General features: G+C 36.6%; 2 protein-coding genes across 12 annotated transcripts in view; both read left to right on the top strand.

Annotated features, from left to right (window-relative positions):
• Positions 1 to 27,500, top strand: part of arfgef3 (ARFGEF family member 3) — a 973,876-nt gene that overhangs the window by 281,880 nt on the left and 664,496 nt on the right. The window lies entirely within an intron of this gene.
• Positions 1 to 27,500, top strand: part of wdr11 (WD repeat domain 11) — a 98,105-nt gene that overhangs the window by 5,712 nt on the left and 64,893 nt on the right. For all 11 annotated transcript variants that reach the window (NM_001423963.1, XM_087278013.1, XM_087278014.1 and 8 more), the window contains 4 exon segments: positions 5,570 to 5,723; positions 6,230 to 6,403; positions 8,546 to 8,738; positions 21,133 to 21,298. In NM_001423963.1, the coding sequence (NP_001410892.1) occupies positions 5,570 to 5,723; positions 6,230 to 6,403; positions 8,546 to 8,738; positions 21,133 to 21,298 (687 nt within the window).

Genomic DNA, 27,500 nt, shown 5'->3' on the forward strand with positions numbered 1-27,500 from the left:
CGAAGAAGTTTTCCCCCTTATTCATATATATTCATCTAGGGCTGTGCAATAAATCGAAAATCCGATTTCGATTTTGGCTTCAAACGATTATGAAAAAGCATTAATCGAGATAAACGATTATTGCATCATATACCGCCCCCTTTCCAGCTTTACACATCTGTTGCTCCTAAAAGCGCGAAAGACCGCGTGCTTATGTGTGTGCGGCACGCGCACACAGCCAGAAGCATTTGGCCAGTCAGCATTCCGTCTCATTCGCACACTGAAGCTGAAATTATACTCGCGCCGGGCGCCGCATCGCGCACCTCCGCTGACCGCGCACGCACCTCGCGAAACGGACGAGGCGCAGACATCTAAAGTCTTCTTAATGTGAGCGCTTTATTGGGCAAATAGGTGTCAACGTGGTGTTTAGTGATTATTTATATTAACCCTCATTTGTGTAATAAACGAGTTGAGAATCAAAAGACACGTGAAAGAGGAACCATTAAAGAGACAGCGCGATGTTGTTTTTATCATTAATCAAACAAAACGAGAAAATCCCTCTCTGCCCTTGACTGAAGGATTTTTGTAGCTAAAGTTTTATTATTACAGTGAAGATGCTTAAAGCACAGATTGTTTCATATTTTTATTCTATTGTTTTTATTTCTCTTTCCTTTGCAGGGAGGAAAATAACTGTATGTATACATTGAAGTCAGAATTATTAGCCCTCCTGAATATTAGCAACCTCTTTCCTGCCCAATTTCTATTTAATGGATTTTTAAAACTTATTTCTGAACATAATAGTTTTGATATATAATTTCTAAATACTGATTTCTTTTATCTTTGCACATAATATTTTTCTAGATATTTTCTAAATAAAAGCATTCAGATTAAAGTGCAATTCAAAGGCTTATTTGGGGTAATTAAGCAGTTCATTGTGTTACAGTAGTTTCTTCTGTAGACAATCAAAAATGTTTATTGCTTAAAGGGGCTAATAATATTGACATTAAAATGGGTTTCAAAATATTTAAACCTGCTTTTATTCTAGCTAAAATAAAACAAATATGCCTAGAAGAAAAAATATTATAGGAAATACTGTTAAAATTCCTTGTTCTGTTAAACATCGTTTGGGAAATATTTATTTAAAAAAAATAAAAATTCTCAGGAGCGCTTATAATTTTGACTTCAACAGTAATCGTTTTAAATAAGCGTGATTACAATTATGACCAAAATAATCGTGATTATAATTTTTCCCAAAATTGAGCAGCTCTATGTTCATCCATAGTTGCAAAAATCACAATATAAGACTTCAACATTGACTATTGTTTGTTTTCATGAAAACTCTGCAAGTTAAATAATCAAGTTGGTTTGTCTGCAACCTACACACAACCTCTGTTCCCATGGTTACCGACCTGGAAATAGGAGGGAATTAGGGATGGGTGAAGAAGGGACCAAAATCCTATTTATTTCACAAAATGAGAAGATGAATTTGATTCCACTGTAAGCGTAGATATAAGAAAGGCAAAAGTAATTCCATGCAACACTACAAACAGAATAGAATAAATATACACATAACAAAATCACCTTCATGCCAACCAAAACTGACAGCTCCTATTATTTATGGTATATTGCAGTGTTTATAATAAATCATTCATACGTGTGCTGCTTTATCTTTTAGTTTATGTACGATTTATAATGCAAAATATCTCTTTAGGCTGTGTGTGTGTGTGATGACATTAAAATAAAATAGTAAATAAAACCAACTCAAATTACACGTGTGTGTGTGTGTGCGCGTGTATGCAACCTGTGAATCAGCGAATGCATGTATACGGATGCGCACTTTATGATAAACTAGATCAGTCCCAGATCAGTCTATGTACAAAACATCTTTTCGAGATAATGCAAAAACTTAAAAATATATATATAGATTTTTCTATCACAGTTTTTTTTTTCTTCCATCCATCACGTCCCTTCCGGGTCTCCGTAATTAGATGATTCATAGTGTGTAGTTATTATAAAGTGTTACCTTAATTTTTAATTAAAAAAGATTAACTAATTGTATGTGTGCATCAAAAGGCACATTAACTGTCACCATCCTGCAGTTTGTCTCCATTCCCCTAGTGGTCCCCGTGTTTCCCCTCTGTCTTTGTTCTTCCTCATGTGTTCTTGTGTACTTAATTTGGATCACCTGTGACTTGCTCCAGCCAGTGTATTTAAGTTGTCACTTTGTCTGTGTTCCTCACTCGGTTTTTGAGTCATCTCTGGTGAACTTGCCTTGCGTTTCCCTTGATCTCCTGAGCTATGTCTAGTAAGAGTGTTTTATTTTCCTTGTTGCTGACTGCATTAATTATCTGTTTGTTTTCTCCCCTCGTGGAGTTTTCTTTACATGTTTATTATACTGTTAGAGTATTTCGTATACCTCATTCTGAGAAGAACCTAAGTTGTCTGTTTTGCTACCTCATTTTTGAGAAGAACCTACGTTGACTTTTTTTTAATAAATCCTTGTTTTCTGGATTCCCTCTTGGAGTGTTTTTGTTTGGGTCCAACACGAGTTCGTCTGTGGCTTAGTGGTATACACACCGGTTTCCACACCAGAGACCCGGGTTCAAGACCCGGTTGTGACATTAACAATAAACGGCTTATAATTTATTTTTATATTCAACACCTGCATGAAGCATCGATTTTCTTTATGATTTGAAATGCAGTTTTTTTTCCCCTCTACATTTTAGTCAACTCTGTTACATCAGTTATAAAAGCGAATTAAAAACATCTCTAAAGCACTGATCGAAAAGCATGTGACTTGCTCCACATTTATATCACTGTTAGCCAGAAACTCTGGAAGGCATTGAGGCGAGTTTTATCATTTGTTCATGTCTGAATATACGACTCATTTCAGAATTTTGTCATTGAAAGCATTCATGAATCTTTGTGTGTTTTTTTTTCAGCTCTTCTTTTAAGGTTTTGCTTCAAATCTCAGAGAGCTGTTGGTTGGCTGAATTAAATACTTGGCAATTTTTAAAACAAATGCCTGTGCAGAAAAATAATTTGAAAAACGCTTCCTGTAGCAGACCTCCTGGGAGTCGGCTGATCACTCTATTAATGTGCCTAATTATTTGAGTAATGTAATTCTAGTTACTACTCGGATCATTGCGCAGGTGTTCCAGTTGCACAACAAACACCGAACAACTGAATGCAATCAGAATTGAGCATCACAAGTGTTTGCTTTTCAGTGCTTACATACACGCGTTGCGATATTTCTGGCTGTGTGAGGGTGGTCACTTTACTGTGGGTTTTATGGTGCAGTGTTTAGTAGCTGCAGTTTATTTAAGCAGCTCCGTGTGCTGGAGGCTGCTTGGCTCTGTAGTTATAGGCTGTAAATAAGCCAGCATTACCCAGCAGTAGGTGCCCTGCTCTCTGCTTTCGTTGGTCATCCCTGCTGCGCACTTTAATCTTTTATACCATGTAACCAGCACCATAGCTCCCGAAATGCAGGCGTATTTGCAATGAGGAAATAACTTTCGGTGAATGTGTGGGGTGTACCATTAGTAGTGCTGCCTGGTTTTAGACCACAGTAAATAATAATAATAATAATAATAATAATAATAATAATTGTTCTCTGATGGGTCCACCCTCACTGTCTTTCCCACATCCAGGACAGTTACGATGTGGAGAAGCCTCAAAGAAGCGTACAACCCAGACTGTTGCATGCATGGGGGTGGATCATTGATGGTTTGGGTCACAATATCATAGGATTCCCTAGGCACAGTACTCTTATTTAGCTTGTGTTAAGGAGAAATTCACTTAATTGTGAACTGTAGACAATATGAAACATGTATTGTTCTATGATGAGTCCACCTTCACTGTCTTTCCCACATCCGGGAGAGCTGTGGTTTGGAGAAGCCCCAAAGAAGCGTACCACCCAGACTGTTGCAGGCATGTGGGAGGATCAGTGATGGTTTGGGCTGCAATATCATGGCATTCCCTAGGCACAGTACTCTTATTTAGCTTGTGTTAAGGAGAAATTCACTTAATTGTGAACTGTGGACAATGTGAAACATGCATTGTTCTCTGATGAGTCCACCTTCACTGTCTTTCCCATATCCAAGAGAGTTATGGTGTGGAGAAGCCCCAAAGAAGGGTCTCACCCAGACTATTGCATTCATGGGGGTGGATCAGTGATGGTTTGGGCCACAATATCATGGGATTTCCTAGGCCCAATACTATTATTTTGCTTGTTTTAAGTAGAAACTCACATAATTGTGAACTGTGGACAATGTGAAACATGTGTTGAAACATGTATTGTCCACCTTCACTGTCTTACCCATATCCAAGAGAGTTATGATGTGGAGAAGCCCCAAAGAAGCGTACCACCCAGACTGTTGCATTCATCAGTGATGGTTTGGGCTGCAATATCATGCGGCTCCCAAGGCCCAATACTCTTTCTAGATTGGCACGTCACTGCCAAGGACTACCGAACCATTCTGGAGGACCAAATGCAACTAATGGGTCAAACACTGTATCCTGAAAATGGGGTTGTGTATGAGGATGATAATGCACCAATACACACAGCAAGACTGGTGACAGAGTGGTTTGATGAACATGAAAGTAAAGTTTTTCCCATGGCCTGCACAGTGACCAGACCCAAATATTATTGAACCACTTTGAGGTGTTCCATCAGCATCACGTAGTGACCTGTTCTCCAAGAAGTGTACGGAAAGTATTCACACCTCCCTAAATTTTTCACTCTGTTATATTGCAGCCATTTGCTGAAATCATTTGTTCGTGACTGTTCTTGAATGTCCCAGCCAGAGCCCTGACTTAAACCTAATTGAGCATACATGTTCATTTTTTCCTCATTAATGTGCACACAGCACCCCATATTGGCAGAAAAACACAGAATTGTTGACATTTTTGCAGATTTATTAAAAAAGAAAAACTGAAATATCACATGGTCCTAAGTATATTCAGACCCTTTGCTCAGTATTTAGTAGAAGCCCCCTTTTGACCTAATACATGAGACTTTTTGAGAAAGATGCAACAAGTTTTCCTTGCGGATCCTCTCCAGTTCTGTCAGGTTGGATGGTAAACGTTGGTGGACAGCCATTTTAGGTCTCTTCAGGGTTGCTCATTTGGGTTTTGTTTAGGGCTCTGGCTGGGCCATTCAATACTTTAGTCATATTTACTCATAATCATTGTTTAATAAAAAATTTTACTTCAACAATAGTGTTAAAAGTCGGCGCCAATAGCCTAGTGGTTAATTGCGCTGACATACAGTATAGCACCATAGTGCTCATGGTGACCAGAGTTCGATTCCCGGCTCAAGGACCTTTGCCGACTCTTCCCCTCTCTCTGCTCTCTGTCTGTAACCTCCACTGTCATATCCAAATTAAGTTTGAAAAATCCCTAAAAATTAATTATTACAAAATTTAAAAAATAATAATGTTATTCTGGCAGTCAGTCACATATACTCTAGCCACAAAATATTTGTCTCAAGCTCAACGCAACATATTTTCACCTGCTCACTCTGAACACCTTCGCAAATGTTTTAGAGAAATGTGTTTTTGATGTTGTTGTTGTTGTGTCTCTGCATCAGGTGAAATGGTCCAGAGAAAACTACCACCACAGTCTGAGCTCACCCTACTCCCTGCGTCTGGCATCTGCGGATGCGGCAGGGAAGATCATTGTGTGGGATGTGGTGAGCGGTATGGCACACTGTGAGATCCAAGAGCACAGCAAACCCATTCAGGGTAAGACAAAGATCACCATCAGTTAAACCATCAAGATACTAGTATTCAGTTTAAAGTAACATTTAAAGGCTTAACTAGATAATTTGGGTTATAAATATATTGCTTAAGGGGGCTAATAATATTGAACTGCTTTTATTCTAGCTGAAATAAAGCAAATAAACCTTTCTTCAGAGGAAAAACATTAAAGGCAAATACTGTGAAAATATCCTGAATCTGATCAACATCACTTGGGAAATATTCTAAAAACGATTCATTCACAGGAGGGCTAATAATTTTGACTTCCACTGTTCAATTCAGCTTTATTTGTATAGCGCTTTTACAATGTAGATTGTGTCAAATCATTTGTGATTACTGTACTGTGTACTGTACTATACTGTACTGTACTATACTGTGTATTTAATCTTATTATTTCAAGTAACAAACGTTTACTATAATAACTGAAAAGCTTTATGTGTAACCTTTGAGAAGAGTAATGAATGAATGTGAATCTCTACCCTGTGCATCAGATATGGACTGGTTGTGGGCTCAGGATGCTTCTCGTGATCTTCTTCTGGCCGTTCACCCTCCCAACTATATTGTTCTGTGGAACGGAGACACGGGCACCAAACTGTGGAAGAAGAGCTACGCTGAGAACATCCTGTCCTTCTCATTTGACCCCTTTGAGCCCTCTAATCTGGCATGTATGTATTCTATTGTATTGTGTTATATCCATAAACTGGATATTTGTTTTGTATTACATCCATAAACTGGATATTTGTATTGTATTACATCCATAAACTGGATATTTGTTTTGTATTATATCCATAAACATGGTAAACTGGAATGCACAGATGCATTGAATTGAAATTTTTTTTTTTTATCACGATTGATTACACAGAATCTCTATGCAGTATTGAGATTTTTACATCTCACAATTCTGCCTTTTTTCTTAATTGTAATTTCATATCCCACAATTCTGTTTTTTTTTTCCCTTGGGTTCAGAGTAATGCCTCTTGCATGCATCTTTTTTATTTATTTATTTATTTATTTATTTATTTATTTATTTATTTATTTATTTATTTATTTATTTATTTATTTATTTAAAATCAAGTTGTGATTATTTTTCCCTTTAACAATGATAAGTTTATATCTTGAAGTTCTGTTTGTTTCCTCAGAATTTATAGTTCATATCACAATATAATTTTTTCTATGAATTTTGCATGTACATGTTTTTACATTACACTTGTATGTGTATTTTTTTTACCCACTTTACCTCTTTAATTACTGCCATTTTAATTTAAAGTACTAGGGGAAAAATCTTAATTCTCAGAAATGAACATTCAATTGTGATTGTTAGTCACAGTTAGTTAGGGCTCTATTTTGACGGTCCATACGCAAAGCGCAGGGCGCAAACGCTTTCAGGGCGTGTCAGAATCCACTTTTGCCAATATAAGGATGGAAAAATCCACGTTTCGCCGTGGCGCATGATCTAACAGGGTTGAGCTTATTTTCTTAATGAGTTATAGGTGTGTTTTGAGAATAAACCAATCAGAGTCTCATCTCCCATTCCCTTTAAGAGCCAGTCGCGTTGCGCCACAAGCGCATTTGCTATTTACATGACGTAAAGTAAGTGTAAGTGGAAAAACTGAGCATTTCACAAGAGAGAAAACAGTTAAACAGAGCATCTACAGCATGATAATAAAAGATAAGGCATCTCATAATCTACTTTCACTTTCGCTCTCGTGGATAGGGAAACCTTTACGCACGGACATCAATTAGCCTATCAATAATTAAGTTCTTTTGTTTTAAAGCTATTTCTAAATTCAGTTCTAATCTCCAGCAAATTAATAAATAAACAATAATAACAAAGTGTGTTCAAAAACCTGAGTTATATCCTAATAAACATGCTGTGCCCCATATGGTCTAAAACAGGTGGACGAATCTAAGCTTGTTTTTAATAAAACACATATAAATATGCATATAATAAATAATACTGCTAATAATGATAACATTTTAAAAAAGCAAATTGTTATGAATGAACTGAAAAAGCCTCAGTGATGAAGAAGGCATGAAGGCAGTGGTTTTTATATTTATGTAGGCTAGAAAATTATTTGTATATATACTTTGGATAAAAGCGTCTGCTAAATGACTAAATGTAAATGTAAATATGTTTTGTAATATTTTAATCCTTTATATTTATATCATATATATATATATATATATATATATATATATATATATATATATATATATATATATATATATATATATATATATATTCTTGTTATATCCTATATATATATTCTTAATATTTTAATTATTTCCCATTTGTAAAGATATTTGTGTATTGCTCTACATCTTGTGTGTATTAAGCAGTGTGTAAGTGAGGCGCACATCTAACTTGCTCTGCGCTGGACTTTAGACCGGGTTTGTTTTGGTCTATTGAAAAATCTATTATAGTTTCTCAAAATAGCAACGCACCAGCAATGCGCTTCAGAACGCCTTCCTTTTTAGACCAGAACACTTATGGGCGCACATATGAACGCAAATGCATTTGCTATTTAAACATCGTGGCAGAAAACGTCAAAACAACTCTTGCGCCAAACTGAAACTAGCAAACAACTATTGCATCGTGCCTCACGCCACATTGCGCCGGGTGTATGATAGGGCCCTTTTTTTCTTTTCTGCCAGAATTACGCTTTTTATACATGACAGCATTTGTGTTTAGCACCAAACAATGTTTCGCATCCAAAATGAAAGTCGTTATTAGTGCGTAATAAGTGATGTGATGTAATTTTGTGCTAATTTGCTTCTGTAATTTCTGCCATCTGTCTGTGCCACAGTGTTGACCAGCGAGGGTATAGTGTTCATCACAGATTTCTCACACTCTAAGCCGCCGGGCAGCGGCGGCAAGAAGGTTTACATCGCCAGTCCTCACTCCAGCCCGGCCCATAGCAAACCTGCTGCGGCTCAACCCACCGGTGCCAAAAAAGCCCTCAACAAGGTCAAAGTGCTCATCACCAATGAGAAACCCACGTAAGTCTGTACAGATTTACACACCAGAACAGATTTTGTGTTTGTGTATGTATTTGCAATGTTTATTTTAACTATACCCATTAAGTTGGAGTTGTAGGTTTTTTGCAATATAGTGCTGCGTTATGAGGAGGACAAATGCAGTATTTATAGTTTCCAGTCAAGTGATCTGTGCGGAGGTTGGCAGGCAAGAAAACAATTGACCCTAATGGCAGCTATACTGAGATCTCCATAGAAATGCAGCACAATACAGTTACATCTGTTTCAAGCTATGAATATTTGGTTTACATATCAACATGACAAAGCAGAGAGATTCCAGAAGGACTTTTTATGAAATGAACTCTTTTAAGGACATTTTTGACAAAGTGAAACCAGAAAATTTTTATCATGTATTAACACAAAAAATCTTATATGATTTATGTTTTATTTTGTTTGTTGATTTTTAAATTGTATATTTATTGTTGAAAGATTCTTGCCATGAAGACAGCCTTGGTTGCTGACATGGCATTAAATAAAAATGCATTACATTACATGACAAAGCAGAGATATGGTAAATTGTGGGCACTTGCGATCTATATACTGCACCCGTAGCCATTTTCAGTCGTTTCAAATCCTCATGTCCCTGTCAGAGCTACTATTCGGCAATGTTTACATCGATCTCTCAGCGATTTAGTCATTATTGATGGAGTTATAGCTCGTAAGTGTCTGCTTTTAATTTTTAATGTCTTTATTGTGGTTGGGAAAGTCTATTTATTCGCTTCTGCTGTTTATACTTTGACTTTGCATTTAATTTTAGCCTTTAATTGCACTTAACCTGCAAATTACAATAAAACTGTATAAAATGCATACAGACACAAATACAGTTATAGGTGCCATAAATTGTTATGCTCAATGATTCTGCCATTCGGCACAAATCCATAGATTTCTTCCTTTTGGTTGTTCTTTCTAGGATGGAATTCTGTAGAAGCACAGCTCAAGCTTGTCTCATGTTGGTTAGTAATGATATATCTTATTGCACAGCAATTATCAGTTTTTTTGGTCAATGTAGAATCAATTTCAATTACATTTAATTATGTTGCTAGAAAGTAATGACACAATATGCTTGCCTTTAACCCCTTCAGCATATAGAATACATCACTTCAGGTGATCAGCAGTTATTAACTGCTACCATTAAAAATTAATGAGGTCAAATGAATCTGCTCACTTTGCAGTTTATGTATGCAGTGTCACCTGGTTTCACCATATTTAGCTTTTTTTTTTTTTTTCAAATGTCTGTGCTTTTATATTTAAAATAATAATATAATGTTTAAAAAGTGCTGTTTAACAGAGCAATTAAATGTTTCACAGTACTTCCCTTTACATATTGTTTTTCTCCTAGAAACAGTCTCATTTATTATAGTTTGGCTGAAATAAAAGCCATTTTTACTTTTTTATTTAATCGTTTTTATGGTCAATATTATTAGCTGCCTTTACCATCCATTCATCAATTGTTCTGTCTGTCTATCTGTGGTATCTATCTTCCATCTATTCATCCATCCTTACCCATCCTTCCCTCCATCCATTCATCCATCCATCTGTATCTGTATCGGTCCATCTATCCATCCATCTGAATCCGTGTCTGTCCATCCAACCATCCGTTCAACTGTATCTGTCTGTCAATCCATCCAAACATCCGTCTGTATTGGTGTTTGTCCATCAATCAATCAATCAATCCATCCATCCATCCATCCATCCATCCATCCATCTATATCCATGTCCGTCCAACCATCCATACATCCATCTGCATCCATGTTTGTCCATCCATTCATTCATCCATCCATCCATCCATCTTTCCATCTATATCTGTATCCTATACATCCATCCATATCTGTACCCATCCATCTATGCATATCTGTATACGTATTCATATATTTCCATATTTATTCATATCTGTATCCATGCATCTATTCATATCTGTATTCATGCATCCCTCCATATCCATCCATCCATCCATCCATCCATCCATCCATCCATCCATCCATCCATCCATCCATCCATATCATTAATCATCCATATCTGTATCCATGCATCCATCCATATCCGTATCCATGCATCCCATTGTATCCATCCATATCTGTATTCATCCATCCCTCTGTATCCACCCATATCTATATCCATCCATCCATCCATCCCAATTCATATCCATCCATATCTGTCTACATGCATCCATCGTTATCCGTATCTATGCATTTATCCATATCCGTATCCAAGCTTACATCCATATGCGTATCCATGCATCCATCCATCCATCCATCCATCCATCCATACATCCATACATCCATACATCCATATCCATTCGTCCATATCCGTCCGTCCGTCTGTCTGTCTTTCTGTTCTTGGTAGTTAATTTTTCTATATTTATCCCTTTGTCCTTCTGTATGTTAAACTTTGTCTTTGTTTCTGTTTGTCTGTCTGACCTGCAGCCGGTTGCCAAGTTGGATTCCTCTAATTCATCTTTATGATTTATTTTTGTGCACATTGTTTTTCTCTGTGATGTCAGTGAGAGCTTTTCATGGGGTTTTATTCTCCATTGATCTTGTCTCTCCCTCTGTCTCTGTGAATGATAGAAGGTCTTAGTGGAGCTTCTGACCATGGCTCTCTTATTCGCTGCCGGCTTTCCCAAACCCACGTCCCATCGCCTGCCTCCTGCAGTCTGATTGATTCTGCTTATTCTCAGCATTGATTTCCATCCTAGAAAAAAAAAAAAAAAAAACGGCCTCCTTCAGATCTCATTAGTTCTCCATTGGTCCTGCAGCATTTAGATGAAATGATGAGCGAATAACAGGCACAACTGCATTTTAAATGGCTGGTTTCATAGATCCCCCCTCCCCCAGAATTTCAAATGTAGGCTTTCTTATAGAAAGCTTTGTTATGATCAGGAGGAGTTTCTGATGAAGATGAAAAAGTTCCCCATGCAACTTCTCTTATTTAAAAAGTTGGTCATGTAAATCTCTGATCAAGAGCCTGATTAGTTTGACTGTGTGAGCTGACTATTTTACGTATTGTCAGTAAAGTGGCTAATTCGTAGTAGTAGTAAACTTTATTGTCCTTGACAGGAAACTTGTTATAGGCATCACCATATTGCTGCTGACATTCCATAAAAGCAAACAATAAAAACAAAACAAAATACAGTAGTTATAACAATGCTAATTAAGATAAACTCTTGTTAAATAAACCCACTGAAATAAAGAATAAATGATTTCTTATATCAGGTTCATTCTCCATACTCTATTTCTCCTACAAGATGGAAGCAGTTCAGGGAAGCGTACAAATTCATACGTTTTCTTTGTATAAAAACGTATGGTTTTTAGAAGCCCCAAATCCCATCCCTAAACCTACCTCTCATTGAAGCATAAGTAAATCATACAAAAATTTATGAATGAAATTATACAAATTAATACGAATTAGCCGCTAAATCAAAAAGTTACGATTTGCAGTGAGATTTAAAAAAAAAAAAAAGTTACAAAGACCTGTGAAGAGATGATGCCAACCATAGAGGACTTCTAGAGGTCTCTATAATCTTGGACCAGGCCGTATCCTGAGCAGATGCAGTGGTGGTCATGGAGGAGTGGAGAGCATGAGATTCCTAAGCAAGCTCCCCCGGCTAAACGCATATTGCAAGGGGTTAAGTGTGTGTGTGTGTGTGTGTGTGTGTGTGTGTGTGTGTGTATGCGTGCGTGCGTGCGTGTGTGTGTGTGTGTGTTTGGTGCTGTCTATGTTTGTGTATGTGTATAAATGGAGACAATGTGGTGCTGTGCATCTATGTGTTTATACAGACAGCTTGTTATAGCCTCCCCCCAAAATATAACACTGTCTATGGAAAGCATCGTCAATGCACCGTGATGCACCGAAATATCGAATTGAAACAAATCGATGGCATGATAATCGTAAATAAACCGAACCATGAGACCGGTGTAGGTTCACACCTCTACTAGACTTGTATAAGTCATTTAACTGGGTGGCCATGTAAATACATTTTGGCCCTTGCTTTTTGTTTTAGGGCATTCCTGCTTTATAAATCACTTAACAGGAGAAAATAGTTATTTTTCCCTAACATTGTGTGCCTATTTCATCATTTTATTCAGCAGGAAAATAATCATAAAAGTGATCGCAGTGACGCATAATAGCACACTTTTTTCATCATGCTGTGTAATTTCACTTTTCCCCTAAACGCTGATCTTGATTTTGAACAACAGCAGTAGTTCTGCTTGCTTTAGAAAACACTGCTTATGCTTTTTGTACGCAAGAACTGGTTGAAATTGCTGGTGATCTTCACTCATTTGCTTCTCTAAAACAGCAGTTGGGAGTGCCTCAGCTGTGAGCACCATTTGCTGCTTTAATTTGTGCTGCAGTGTGAAAAACAGCAGCTAATTCACTTTTAATGGTTATTTGAAGAGTTGCTCGCAGATATTACAAGCTGCTCTCTGTCACTGTTGTCGTGGAAACGCTAAACTTTAGGGCCAGAATGCATCATTGCTGTATGTCTTCATTTGGATTGGTGAAGCTTTATATTGTTTATATCTTATGATCTGTTGTTTGTTCGTAGAAAGGATTTATCTTGTGTTTATCTTGTTTTAGGTAAATGTGCACCCAATTTAATACTAGAATGTGAGTTGGAAATGAGGTTTAACCTCTCTTTTTGAGCACATCGGAGGGATCTAGTTTCCTTTGACATTTATTTATTTAATGACACAATAATGACAGGACACAATAATAGAGAAAACAAAATCACAGCATCTGAGTTGATTTCACATCACTCTTCACACTAAATGAGCATTACAGGAGCCTGGAACTAGTAATTAAATCTTAATTTACATTTATTGACTTATTTTAAGTTAATTGTAGTATTTTATTTTAATTATATTACATTTACAATGTTTTTTTTTTGTCTCTTAGACTGAATTATTGTCTCGTATCATACAATTTTTCACAAGAATATTTATATAAAATGCACATTTTTTTTGTATAAAAAATGTGTTCACGTTTATTTTATAGAAACATTCAGAATTTAAATAGTTTGAGCAAAGTATATTACTGAAGCTTTTTGGTTAAAGGTGCAGTATTTAAGTTTGACACTCAGTGATTGAATTAGGTATTGCAAACCTATTGTTCAAAACAAACGCAAGCGCAGGTTGCCAGATTGATAACACTGACAGCAGTGTGCCTGACTGTCAAACCAAAAGGCTGATTTAAGTCATGTTCTAAATAAAAGCAACGGCATGTGGCAGAAGGAATATTTTCCATATTAAAAGGAGTTTTTGTCCAAACCAACACCTAAAAGGCAACAGGATAAACTAACAATGATCAACTCAGGTTCACCTCATGTACTTTATTCAGTGTTAAATGCTAATAATGTGAGTTTAAAAGCCATTTTACATTACATTTATTGCCATACTACTGACAGCAGCAGCAGGTAGTTCACCTCAGATCTTGAAAATAAGGGTGCTTTCACACCTACACTTTTGTTTCGGAACCTGTCTCATTTGCCCAGTTAGCGCGGTTCGTTTGGCATATGTGAACAGGGCAATCGCGCTCTGTTCCGCGCCAAAGTAATCGCTCCCGAGATCGCTTGAATGAGGTGGTCTCGGCTCGATTGAAACGAACCCTGGAGCCGTTCGATTGCAGTGAGAAATCGATCCGATCCGAGCGCGGTTATATCACAGTGTTTTATGGATATGTAATAGTCATACGGCTATATAAAGAGAGAATTATGAGTAGGGCGGGAAGTTTCGCGAGTCTCCGGATGCCCGCAAACAAGTGATGATCTCCCGGTAATCTCGCGTCTCCCTCCTGGTCCTCAAATAGGCATTGTCGCGCACCCTTCTCACCCCTCTCCACCGCATCTCTCCTCAGACACGTCGCGTGCGCACCCTGTCAATCACCACCAAACCACCACCTCTCCTGACAGTTTAGCGGGACGCTGCAAAATAAACCCTGACACTCTGACCAATGTGAGGAGAGTTTACTCACACGTGACTTGTTTTAGCTCTTTTGGTCCGATTGGAAACTTTGCAGTGTGAAAGCGAACCGCTCCAAGAGCAAAGAGCAACAATGTAACATTTGTAATCTCTGTTTCAGAACAACTGAATCGATTCACAGATGTGAAAGCATCCTAAAATAAACTGTTTGAAATTTAACTTTAGAACTGTGACAATCCAACACATATCAGTAATTCAGCATCTACATTTAATAATGTTAAAGAGCTTTAATAGGTGTAATATCACCTAAAGTTTACCTTTGTAATATTTATATTTGCTAATTTATAACCTCGTGTGGAACTCTGAATCTGCATCTCATTTCAGAGTCTGCTACCGTTCACTGGAGGGCGCATTTCGGTCACAGATGCATGCTTTGAGAGTCTTTATGACTGAATAAATCAAATGCGCAGTTTTCCAACGAGGCAACCCGGGGTGCTGAAATATAGTTAGCTAAACTGGCATTGGGCGGGTTAAATGACCAAAACAAAGACAGACGTACCGGCATGCAACATACATTTTCAATATCTGACTTTATTGTTTTTCAGATCCACAAGAATGTTCACTGAGCATGTTTCTTAAATATCTGCAAACATATGATGGTAGTTTTATGCTTTAGAAGTCAAAAACTTATAAACAGCACCTTTAAGTGGTTTTATTTTATGATTGTTGCAGTATATATATATAAATGTTTTTATAATTTTACACATTATTAACACACAGTAGCTCAGTGGTTACCACTGCCGCCTAACAGCAAGAAGGTCGCTGGTTTGAGTCCCGGCAGGGACAGTTGCCATTCCTGTGTGGAGTTTGCATGTCCCCCCCGTGTTGGCGTGTGTTTCCTCCGGGTGCTCCGGTTTCCCTCATAGTCCAAACACATGCGCCATATATGAACTGGGTAAACAAAACTGACCTTAGTGTATGAGTGTGTATGGGTGTTTCCCAGTACTGGGTTGCGGCTGGAAGGGCATCCGCTGTGTAAAACATATGCCAGAATAGTTGGCAGTTCATTCCCTGTGGTGACCTCTGAAATATAAACTATTCTGAAGGAAAATGAATGAATGTTTAATATTTAAGTGCATGAATTAGACTCAGGAAAACTACACACTAGGTTTTAGAGACACTTGCATCATGTCCAAGCAACCCAGCATCGCCTCAGGCTTATTTCTTTAATAATCCATCATACGCTTTCCTAAACGCTATCACCAAGAAAAGCGTCATAATGTGTTGAAACCGCTTTAATTATTTATAACAAGCTACAGTGCGCTGTCTATTCTCAAAGAATTGTAAATGCCTCTATGATAGGTGCCGTCTGTGTATTTTTAGCTGTTGTTTAATCAGTTCACTTTGCCCACTCCGTTCACACCAATTTTGTAAACAAGGACGATCGTCGTGGCAGCTTTGACTTTAGGTTTTAATGATGCCGTCGCTGTGGGAAGTGTGTATGTTGTTTATTTTCTCTCGTTATGAAATGAAGCCTCATGTCTGTCCTCTGTTTGTAAGCTGAAGGCCACGCGAGCTCGAGGGCTCCATTCGGGCACACTTTCTTCTGTAGTGTGAAATTGAAAGACAAATTGGTTGCAAAAGTGTGTGTGTGTATGTGTGTGAGCAAGAGTGTTCTGAATGTGCACGCAGGAGAGTCTCGTTATGGAGGACCAGAGTTTCTAATAAGCTCTGAATTTCTGACTGTAGCAGCAGATCTGAGTCCCACGCTCCCTGCCGTCACTGACTTTCTGCTCTTTTACTTCCACAAAAAAAAATCCTTTAATCATGACTTTTTCTGTGCCGCACCTCCCTTGTTCTGGCATTTTAAGCCGGATCGTTTGGAAATGGCCATATAAATAAGTCGGCTGCTGCAATATTTGCCTCTGCATGCTGTCTAGAACTGCACATGAACTAGTGAGGTGAATCAAATGTGATTTGGAAATATTTGAGACTCGCTGTATAAGAGTTTACTGTTTTAAAGGTGCCATAGATTGCATTGATGCAATATCTTAAAAGTGTTTTCGTAACATATCTAAAGTGTTTTCGTAACATATCTAAATGTGGCTTAAGTAAGTGCAAAAATTCTCTAGAAATGGTTTTACAGGTACATTTACAACAGTTTAGTTTAGTGTAGTGTCGTATTGTATAGTATAGTATAGTGTACACTACCTGATAAAAGTCTTGTCGCCTATCCAAGTTTTAGGAACAGCAAATAATAACTTGACTTCTAGTTGATCATTTGGTATCAGAAGTGGCTTATATGAAAGGCAAAGGCCTCTAGATTATGCTTCTTTGACCAAATAACATGTGATCATGCCTTGATTTTTAGTTATTTCATTAGGACAGTAAGGTCTGACTTTGTTTAGACAAAAGTTTCATCACTGAACAGAAATAATGTCCAGTATAGAATATAAAGTCCTGCTGCAGTGGAGACAGAATGAATATTGTGTCTGACTCCATCATGAGCTTGGAGGACTGCATCCATACATCTCTGACATGACTCAAATCACTGATTAATAAAGTCATCTGGAATGCCGAAGAAAGCGTTCCTGCAGAGTTCATCAAGACTCTTTGTGTTCATCTTCAACATCTCTATCTTACCCCAGACATGCTCAATAATGTTCATGTCTTGGAACTGGGCTGGCCAATCCTGGAGCAGCTTGACCTTCTCTGCTTTCAGGAGCTTTGATGTGGAGGCCGAAGTATGAGAAGGAGCGCTATCCTGCTGGAGAATTGTCCCTCTCCTGTGGTTTGTAATGTAATGGGCAGCATGAATGTCTTGATACCTCAGGCTGTTGATGTTGCCATCCACTCATCCACCACATCTCGCATGCCCCCAAACCATGATTTCTCCTTCACCAAACTTGACTGATTTCTGTGAGAATCTTGGCTCCATGCGGGTTCCAGTTGGTCTTCTGCAGTATTTGTGATGATTGGGATGCAGATCAACAGATGATTCATCAGAAAAATCCACCTTCTGCCACTTTTCTAAATGATCAACCTGAAGACAAGTGATTATTTGTTGTTCTTACAACTGGGATCAACAACAAGACTTTTGTCAGGTAGTGTCAGCCTCTGTGTAAACAGATGAGTTTTTAAACTTTATTAGCATCCTTTCTCTTCACCAAAAATCACAGGAAGAGCTGAGAGATATGACACAATGCATAAATGTGCTTTAAACCTTCATATTCCATAGTCTACATGTGTTTATTGCCTCATTACAAACATACGCTGCTAATTTACCAATATAGATGTGAAACTAGCTAAAAGACACATTTCGAGGTAGGGTAGTCAAACAAAACACATTTCAAAACACAGAAAAATCAAATAAATAGCCTTATTTATTATTATTCAAATAAATCGTCTTACATTGAGCAAAATAATCAGTCTGTATGATGAAGTGAACATTATTTGGAACATTATTAGCTTTAATTCACTGCCTCTGTGAGCGGGAGGGTGTTTATTACATAAAGACACACGTGTATACACATTTGCCATTGTTTGTGTAAGTTTGTAAGTGCATTGTGGCATTGTGACGTCCAGATTACATTGAAAGATTCTCAGTTTTAAGTGGTATGCATTTTGCTGTCTTGCATAGTGGAGATGTCCTCAAAAGTGAAATAATCAGTGACACCAGTTTCTGCTGAGAATTCTTTTGTCGAAATATTATGATCCCACATATGACTAGGCAAGATGAATGACTTTATTTGCTGTTTTTATTGCATTTTTACTTTATTATTTTTCTTGCTCCAGAGACAATTTTACATTTCTTTTTTTCCATCATTCATGAATTTTGAAGGCAACTGGATCTCAGCATGTTTAATTTATACACGCTTTTGTTTATGTTTCATCTACGCTTCCCCCAGAGACAACATTAGCGGGAATATTTTGGAGAAATGGGCCAGATCAGGGTTGTTATGAGCAGGCCTTTAGTGGGAGAACTTATCTATATTCATAATAATCAAATATGAAGACAAAAAACTTTTGCCTTAAACTTTTTTTTTTTTAAACCAAAATATTAGACGAGGTATTTCATTTGACCTTTATACAATTACAATTTGTATACATATTTATAAATATACAATTACAGCATAAATAAAATTAAATAAGGGATTATATAGCCATACAAAAAACAATGCCTCCCATATATATATATATATATATATATATATATATATATATATATATATATATATATATATGATGCTATTAATCTTTTGATTGCACTAATACCTTTGTGTTCATTACAATAACGTTTAACAAAATGACATGTGTTGTGAAAAACAAGAATTAAGAAAAAATTAAATGGAGATGGGAGCCTTTTCGGTCACACTTTACATTACATTACGATGCCTGCTGCTTTAAAAAAGCCTGGATTAAAAGAAAACAAGAACTTTTCTGTCATGAACTACAGTAAAACAACTTGTCAAAAAGATAAAAAAAATAAACCCTGTGAATTTGTTATTACAGCTGTCAGTCAGCAAATTTGTTTATTTATTTTTTAAATATTTTTTTTTCCGGGCCTTTGCATTTTTTTCCATGTGCAGTTTAAATGGAGACATCATATACTAGGGACTCCTGAAAGATTAAATTAGGTTGTAAAATGCAGTTGGAATTGACCTTCAAAGTCTGCAGTGTAAATGCAGCCATCGTTTAACATTTACTTATGCATTATCACTATCCAAAATAATTAAGTTTAGTTAATGCACCGTGTGTTAACATAAGCTAACAATGAACAACTTAACAAAGAAGAATAAATACTGTAATAAAGTATTGCTTATTTTTAGTTCATGTTAGTAAGTACAATATAATAACTAATACAACCTTATTGTAAACTGTAACCGCCTTTTCAGTAACAACCTGAAGAAGCTGAGTGACACTATCGCCTATAATTCTGTTTCATTCGCACAATAACCACACTGTGTTTTCTCATCTTCGGGAGTTCGTGCTTTTCAAACTTGCCAAGTCCAAATAGCAGAGATGCAAGTCTAAACCTGACGTGCTTGGTTTTGAGAAACACCTTCTGTCATCGGCTCTGTGGGTTTTCTGACCAGTCCTCCGAGCGATATTCTTTGAGTTGTGAGACGTTTGAGGGCTCTCTTACATGTGCTGAATCTCAATAGGTTTCAGATCTGAGCTTTTTCTTTTTTCCATAACCCTTCATTTACTCTTTTTTTTTAATTGTGTTTGATTTACTAGGCATTGGCTGGTATAAGATTCTGATGATATGATAACCTTGGATGAAATATCACAGTTTCACAGTATAGTGGTTACTGCTCTAAAACAGTGGTTCTCAAAGTGGGGGTCACGGGGCAATGAAGGGGGGTCGCCTGGTGATTTCCAAAAATCTATTTATTTTTATTAAACCATAAGAATTAACATATTTTTTCCATAACTATACTGAAAATAAAAATAGTCGTTTATAGTTACTATATACTATATAGTTACTATAGTAGCTTATAGTTACTAGTTCTATTGGATTGCGACCTCTGGGGTAATTACATTATAATAAAGGCAGCAATAGCGTCAGATGCATTTTGATTTTATAACATAAGGTTATACTTTCTGGCACATTTAAAGCACTGACACAAATTTAATTGGTGTATCTGCTTCATTGCATGCAAGGTTTCTGTATTTATAACCACCTCAGAGGATATTGGGGGTCGCGAGTCACTGGCATTGCTATTTTGGGGGTCGCGGGCTGAAAAGTTTGGGAACCCCTGCTCTAAAACATGTTCTTTTTAACGGTCTGGGTAAAAAACTAAATTTTTCTTCCCCCATTGAACACAGTATGTTTTATTTTAAGAAACATTTATAATATTTTGTAACAGTAAACATGTCAGGGTAAATAATTGAAATAAATCATTGACTTCTGCTGTCTTAATTAGTTTTGACAACATTGATTTCTTTACAACCTGAAAAGGCACCTTTGGAGGTCCTTTTGTTCTTTGGATATACACTACCTGACTAAAGTCTTGTCGCCTATTCAAGTGTTAGGAACAGCAAATAATAAGTTGACTTCTAGTTGATCATTTGGTATCAGAAGTGGCTTAAATGAAAAGCAAAGGCCTCTAGATTACACTTATTTTACCACAGTAAAATGTGATCATGCCTTGATTTTTAATGATTTTATTAGGGCAGTAAGGTCTGACTTTGCTTAGACAAAAGTCTCATCACCGAACAGAAGTAATGTCCAGAATATAAAGTCCTGCTGCAGTGGAGACAGAATGAATATTGTGTCTGACTCTCATCATGGCCGGATTAACCAGTTGGGCCCCCTGCGAGGGGCTTTATTTATTATTACTATTGTTTATTTATTACTCATAAATGTAAAGAGCTGAAGATTGAATGTTGAAGATAACGCTGGTGTTGTAAATATGATCTGTGTTTCTGTGCAGGGCTGAAGCAGTGACTCTTAATGACTGCCTCCAGCTCTCATATCTGCCATCTAAGAGAAACCACATGCTGCTGTTGTACCCAAGAGAGATCCTCATCCTGGACCTGGAGCTCAGTCAGACTGTTGGTGTGGTGGCTATTGAGCGCTCCGGCGTGCCCTTCATACAGGTGCGTTTGAAGGGATTGCGGGCACATACAGCTGAAGTGTTGCCTCAAACTACAAACGCATCATGCAGATTCCCCAATAAACCCAATAAATTAACTAAATATGCAAATAAACACACCTCATGCTTCTTTGGGGTGGTGCTGATTAAATTTATAATCTGTATATCCTGCATTTTGCCTTCTGACAAGCCTTAAAGATGCGTTGCTTAGTAACGCATAAACCATAGATATATACACTAGATGTCACCTGGCCTATTGTTGTCCATTGGACGGAATGCGTCAATAGCGCCGCCATCTTGCTACAGGGTAGCGCTCCTTTGAAATGAATGCGGGACCAATGTACAGTGGAGGACTGTGGCCATCCAAAGCCAGAGATATACACATATACACATATATCTATGATCGGGAGTTTTCCTGGATGTTAGTGTGTAATTTTTTTTTCTAATTACGTAAATTATAATTTTACATCACTTTTCTACATTGATGGATCAGTGACCGCATGGGCATTCCTGACAAAAAGCTTGTGTTTGTGTGAACAGAAATGTACTATTCACCCTCCCTGTTAAATCTGATCTAATCATGTCCTGAAACACAGCTCCTCTCCTGCTTTCACTTCTCATACTGACGGAGGGAGCGATTCGTTTGTAAATGAATCCCCCGAACGACTCTTTCACTAACGTTAGCAGACAATAACACAAGTTTCTGGCAGCGCAGCATCTCGTTGTCATATTTCTTTTGCATTGTTTGCTGATTTTATTCAACAAAACTAGCATAAGCCGAGTGTTTAGTGCGAGTTGGAGCTTCTTTGCCGTATGGTGAATGCAGTAAGTGACTGTTATCATCAATAACGTTACCTGATTAGCACAAAAGTTCAGAACATACAAAAACCTAAAAAACTAAATCTTACCTAATGAAATGTTCTGCCTTTGTGCTTTGATTTCTTTGTTTGCTCGTTTCTACACCCGTAGATAGCGCTAAAGTCCCGCATCTTCACGTAATAACACTGTCTTGACTAGTGCGGTTGAATGACACTTGTCCTGGAAGCACTGTACCAATGTGGCGGCGCTATTGACGCATGCTTAGGGTCCCTATGCGATATGTAGTGTATATATCTATGCGCATAAACAAACTGATGCGGCTGGCTTTGCTGTGTCTCCCATTTTTAAAATAAAAGTCCCACATAGTTGAACATAAAAATAACGGAGGAAAATGATCATTATTATAATCTCAAAACACAGCCTGGGCCATGCAAATTAATGATATACACAAGATTAAGGAAACAATGTTGTTTAAGACTCACAGTATGGCCATTTCCTATTGGGTTGGAATTATTTTGACTTCTTGTATTAATTGATGATAATTATGATAGATGAAAAGCCTTGTCACATACACTTTTACATGTAGTGAAATTGGACCCCCCCCAACCATACACAAACATTACACATTTCAGGGGAAGACAGGTCAGACGAGTGGTAGCTTTTAGAAAGAGGAAAATAGGATACATTAGGAAACTAGGGAAAGAATGTTGCATATGTTCCCATTAAAAGAAATTACATTTAGTCAGCTAAGACACAATGCTTAAGCGTGTTAAAATGTGCATTAAACCTAATACTCGACAGTCTACATGTGTTTGTTACCTCAAATTAGAAACACATCTGGCAAATTTCTCAATAAACACAATAAAGCAACAAATATGCAAATAAATGAGCCTGATCTCAGGCTGTCAGTTTAGTAGCTAATAAGTGCAAGTTCAGGTGTATGAATGTGTACGATTTTAAAAAGGAGGGGTGGCACCCAACCCCACCCCAAAACCCAACCATCATTGGGGGATGAGAAATTCGTACTAAATTGTACAAATGAGATCATATAAATTCATACGAATTAGCCGCCAAATCAAAAAGTTATCAATTGTCGTGAGATCGTGTTGAAATAAACACACCTCATGCTTCTTTGGGGTGGTGCTGATTAAATTTATAATCTGTATATCCTGCACTTTGCCTTCTGACAAGCTCTGAAGAGTCATTGCTTAGTAACACATGACAAACAAACTGATGCGGCTGGCTTTGCTGTCTCTCTCATTTTCAAAATAAGAGTCCCGCTTACATAGTAAGTTTAATAAAAGCTAAAAAATTAATTGGGAGAAAATTATTATTATTATAATCTCAAAACACAGCCTGGGGCATGCATATTAATGACATAGACAAGATTGAGGAAACAATGGTGTTTGAGGCTAACGATATGGCATGGTGTGATTTTTCAGGCTACATCCTTGCAGAAAGTCGCAGGCTTTTCTAAATTTTATGTGGCAAACTTCATTAAAGCCTCAGCATGCCTGCTCTTCAATAATAGAGTCTTCTGGGGGGAACGTTCAAGGCGGTGCAGTGCATTGACTATTGTTTTTTTCTGCAACAACTGTAGCTGCTGCTTCCAGGACTTTCTAGAGCACTCTCAGTCTGGTTTTTGGCTCTTGGGCTTTTCGTCTGAATTGATTCTCTGACTTGGATTCTCTGATTAGAAATGTTGTGCTCCTTTACATGCAGATAGTGGCTACAGTAGTCCTTAAAAAAGCATCTGCATCACATAAGGGTAACATAAAATGCATATTAAGGCACGTGGTCGTGAATTTTGCCTATTTTTTGCCTATTCAAATGTATAATTAATGTAAACACAAGATAAAATCTTTTTAAATTCAAAATATAATTCATTATTAGAATTTTTTGTTTAGGTTGTAACACAGATTTCTTCATGTAAACAACAAACCCACACAATAAACCCTCAAGATCCTGGTTTGACAGCCATATTTATTAATAAAAATAAAAACACAGGCATGTTAATTCCATTTGAATTTTCAAACAATCAATGCCAATAAAGAAAACATTGATTTCCATGTTGGATTCTAAGTGGACTGCTAAAAATGCCAAAATACAGGCATTGCAAATATGGAAAATTAAAATAATAATAAAGTATTGAATACAAACAATTGTACTCATTGAAAAGTTGTGTTGCTGTGAGTTGAGAACATTAATTATAAAGCAGAAACAATTTTGCTCAGTCGTCCTTTACATTCAGACAGTTGCTAAAACAGTCCAGTCTGTTGACATTATCAGGGGACAATGTGGACCTTTTGTTTTGAATGATGTGAGCTGAGAGTGAAAACAGGCAGGATCACAAGCAGGATCACTGAATCAGCAAATGAATTTCGTTGCCTAATTTTGTGGCCACTTGTGCTGCGACAAGGATGTAAGAAGCATCAAGCGGTACATCAATGGCATATAGGTACGCGTTGTGTCACACCAAAGCGCGCACACACACACATGCATACACCGCACAGGACAGTGCAGCCGGAGCGACTCCCTTCAGATTCAAGCATGATCGCGTTCATCAAATTTGCTTAAACTAAGCGTTCTAAAGTATGGCTGTATTTCACAAGGATTTAGAAAAGTAGACACTTTACAAAACTTGAGTTAAAGCGGGAAACATGTCAAACTTGATGAAACATTGGAGGGCTCATGCTGAAAGGCAGTGGAATGCGCTGACTTTGACAGCTCGCGACTTCATCTACCACTTTATTTACATAAACACCAATACTCCGATTTTAATATGATCAAGATAATACTGTTATTAAGAGTCGAGCATGTAAAAACAGCGATTTTTTTTTTATTACATTAAAGGACCACCGAGTCACGAAATGCGGAGGTTTTTCTTTCCATTCGCCATGCGGTATCAAATTCCAAAACAAAAGTCGAAAGTTGAAAATGAAACACCCGAAATTAGATGAAACTCTGGAGGAAACGCTGGACAGCCTGGTGATGCGACTATAATTATTCTATACTGAAACTTCCCTTAAAAAGTGCTTCCTTGGTCTTATCCATATTTCTTTGCATGTTGAACACACCACGGCCACAACAGGAAATAAAAAAAACTGCAACTGCATTAATTGCATTAATTTTTTTAACGTGTTAACTATTTCAAATTAATCGCATGCGTTAACGCACTAATTTTGACAGCACTAGTAATATTATTACGTACATAATAATACATAAAAATGCACATTACATGAGCCGCCACTCATATATAAGAGAAGAAAAGAATTCCCACAGTAGCTTGTTATTTGCCGCCAGTATATCAGAAAGTGGTGTTTTTCTTCTCTTTCACTCATTGGAAGCAAACGCTGCTGTATTCGCAAATGTTTTTTGCAATTTTACCGTTTTGCACATAAATCTAATTTGCATCTTTGGATGGAAAAAAGCTAATGAATCAAATTAAAACAAAAAAACTTAGAAAAATTTAATCTTTTAGAAACATGATAAGATCATGCACAATACACCAAAAGTCTCCTGTGGTGTAATATTTAAGCTGTGTGCATCAGTGGTGTGTGTGTGTGTGTGTGTGTGTGTGGCGTGGGTTAATAGACACTTTTTCTCGCTCATAGTTGATGCTTCCATATTATGTTTTGTCAAATAATGTTGCCATCATCTGTTCGCTGTTGTATAAAATCATTTACACAGATGTATTTGGGAAAAGAGCGGCACTTGTTTTCACAATGACCCAGTTATGTGTGTTTTTTTTTGTGCAATAGATGATACCAAAGTCTTCAGATCTGCGGCACTGTGAATTCAAATGTGTTTAAAGCTTAAAGATCTTCTCTCAATCAGAGTTCTGGAAAACATGCTCTCTCTCTCACATACACACACACACACACACACACACACACACACACACACACACACACACACACACACACACACACACACACACACAAACAGGCACATTAAGTGTTATAAAGCACTTGTCAGGAAGGCAATTTGCATGACTGATGGCGCAGCTGCAGGCCCTCTGAATCTAGGCTGACCGTGGGAGCCTGGCATAAGCCAATAACACACACACACACACACACACACATAAACACACGCACACTCACTCAAAAAAACTCACACATTTGCCCTAGTTCATCTGGTATCAGATCCCAAATTCTCTCCCAAAAAAATCCACTTTATTTATAATATTTAGTATACATACAGACAGTTAAACATACAGTTCTCTCAAATTAATGAGTTGTACATAAAAAAAGTATAAGATTTTTATTCTACATGTATTTTCCAAACATAACTATTTTTTCATATTATTATTATTATTATTATTATTATTATTATTATTATTATTATTATTATTAATATTAATATTAATAATAATAATGATTAGTTAACATTATGAAATATTAAATTATGGCAATAATATTAACCAATAATAATAATGGTTGTTGTTATTATACTTTTTATTATAATAATCACATTTTTATTATTATTCATAGTAGTAGTAGTATTAGTAGTATTGTTGTTATTATTGTTATTATTAATATTATTATTAGAATAATCATACTTGTATTATTCTTATTATTAGTGATATTATTATTTATAATTAATAATATTTATTGATGACAATAATATTAATCAATAATAATAATTGTTGTTGTTTTATTTTTTATTATAATACACACACTTTTTATTATTATTATTATTTTTAGTGTTGTTATTATTGTTATTATCATTATTATTATTATTAGAGCTGTTAGTATTATTATAATTATTATTAGTAGTATTATTATTGTTATTTTTATTGTTATAAATGTATTATTTTAATAATCACACTTAAATTATTATTAGTGTTATAAAAATATTATTAGAATAATCATGGTTTCATTATTCTTATTATTAGTGTTGTTGTTGTTGTTGTTGTTATTATTTAACATTTATGAGTTATTAAAACTATTATGATTAACTAGAGAAAAAAATAAACTGAGGTCTAATAATTCAGGGGGCTAATAATTCTGACTTCAACTGGTGTGTGTGTGTGTGTGTGTGTGTGTGTGTGTGTGTGTGTGTGTGTGTGTGTGTGTGTGTGTGTGTGTGTGTGTGTGTGTGTGTGTGTGTGTGTGTGTGTGTGTGTGTGTGTGTGTGTGTGTGTGTGTGTGTGTGTGTGTGTAGTGAGAGAGAGAGAGATATCATGCCGACTTTGAGTGTTAAAAATCCTATGAAAACGAAAATTTAGTTGAATTTTTACTTTTTTTTTTTAAACGGGACTAACAATAGAAGTAACAAGTGATGGTTGAATTTAGTTACTAATTGTAATAAATATCAGTAAATTAAGGTGCAGTTACTTAAGATGTTATGCTTTTTATATTACTCATCCTCTTTTTATATTTTAT

This window comes from Danio rerio, chromosome 13 (genome assembly GCF_052040795.2).
Source record: "Danio rerio strain M-AB ecotype USA chromosome 13, GRCz13ab, whole genome shotgun sequence".
Classification (NCBI taxonomy): Eukaryota; Metazoa; Chordata; class Actinopteri; order Cypriniformes; family Danionidae; genus Danio; species Danio rerio.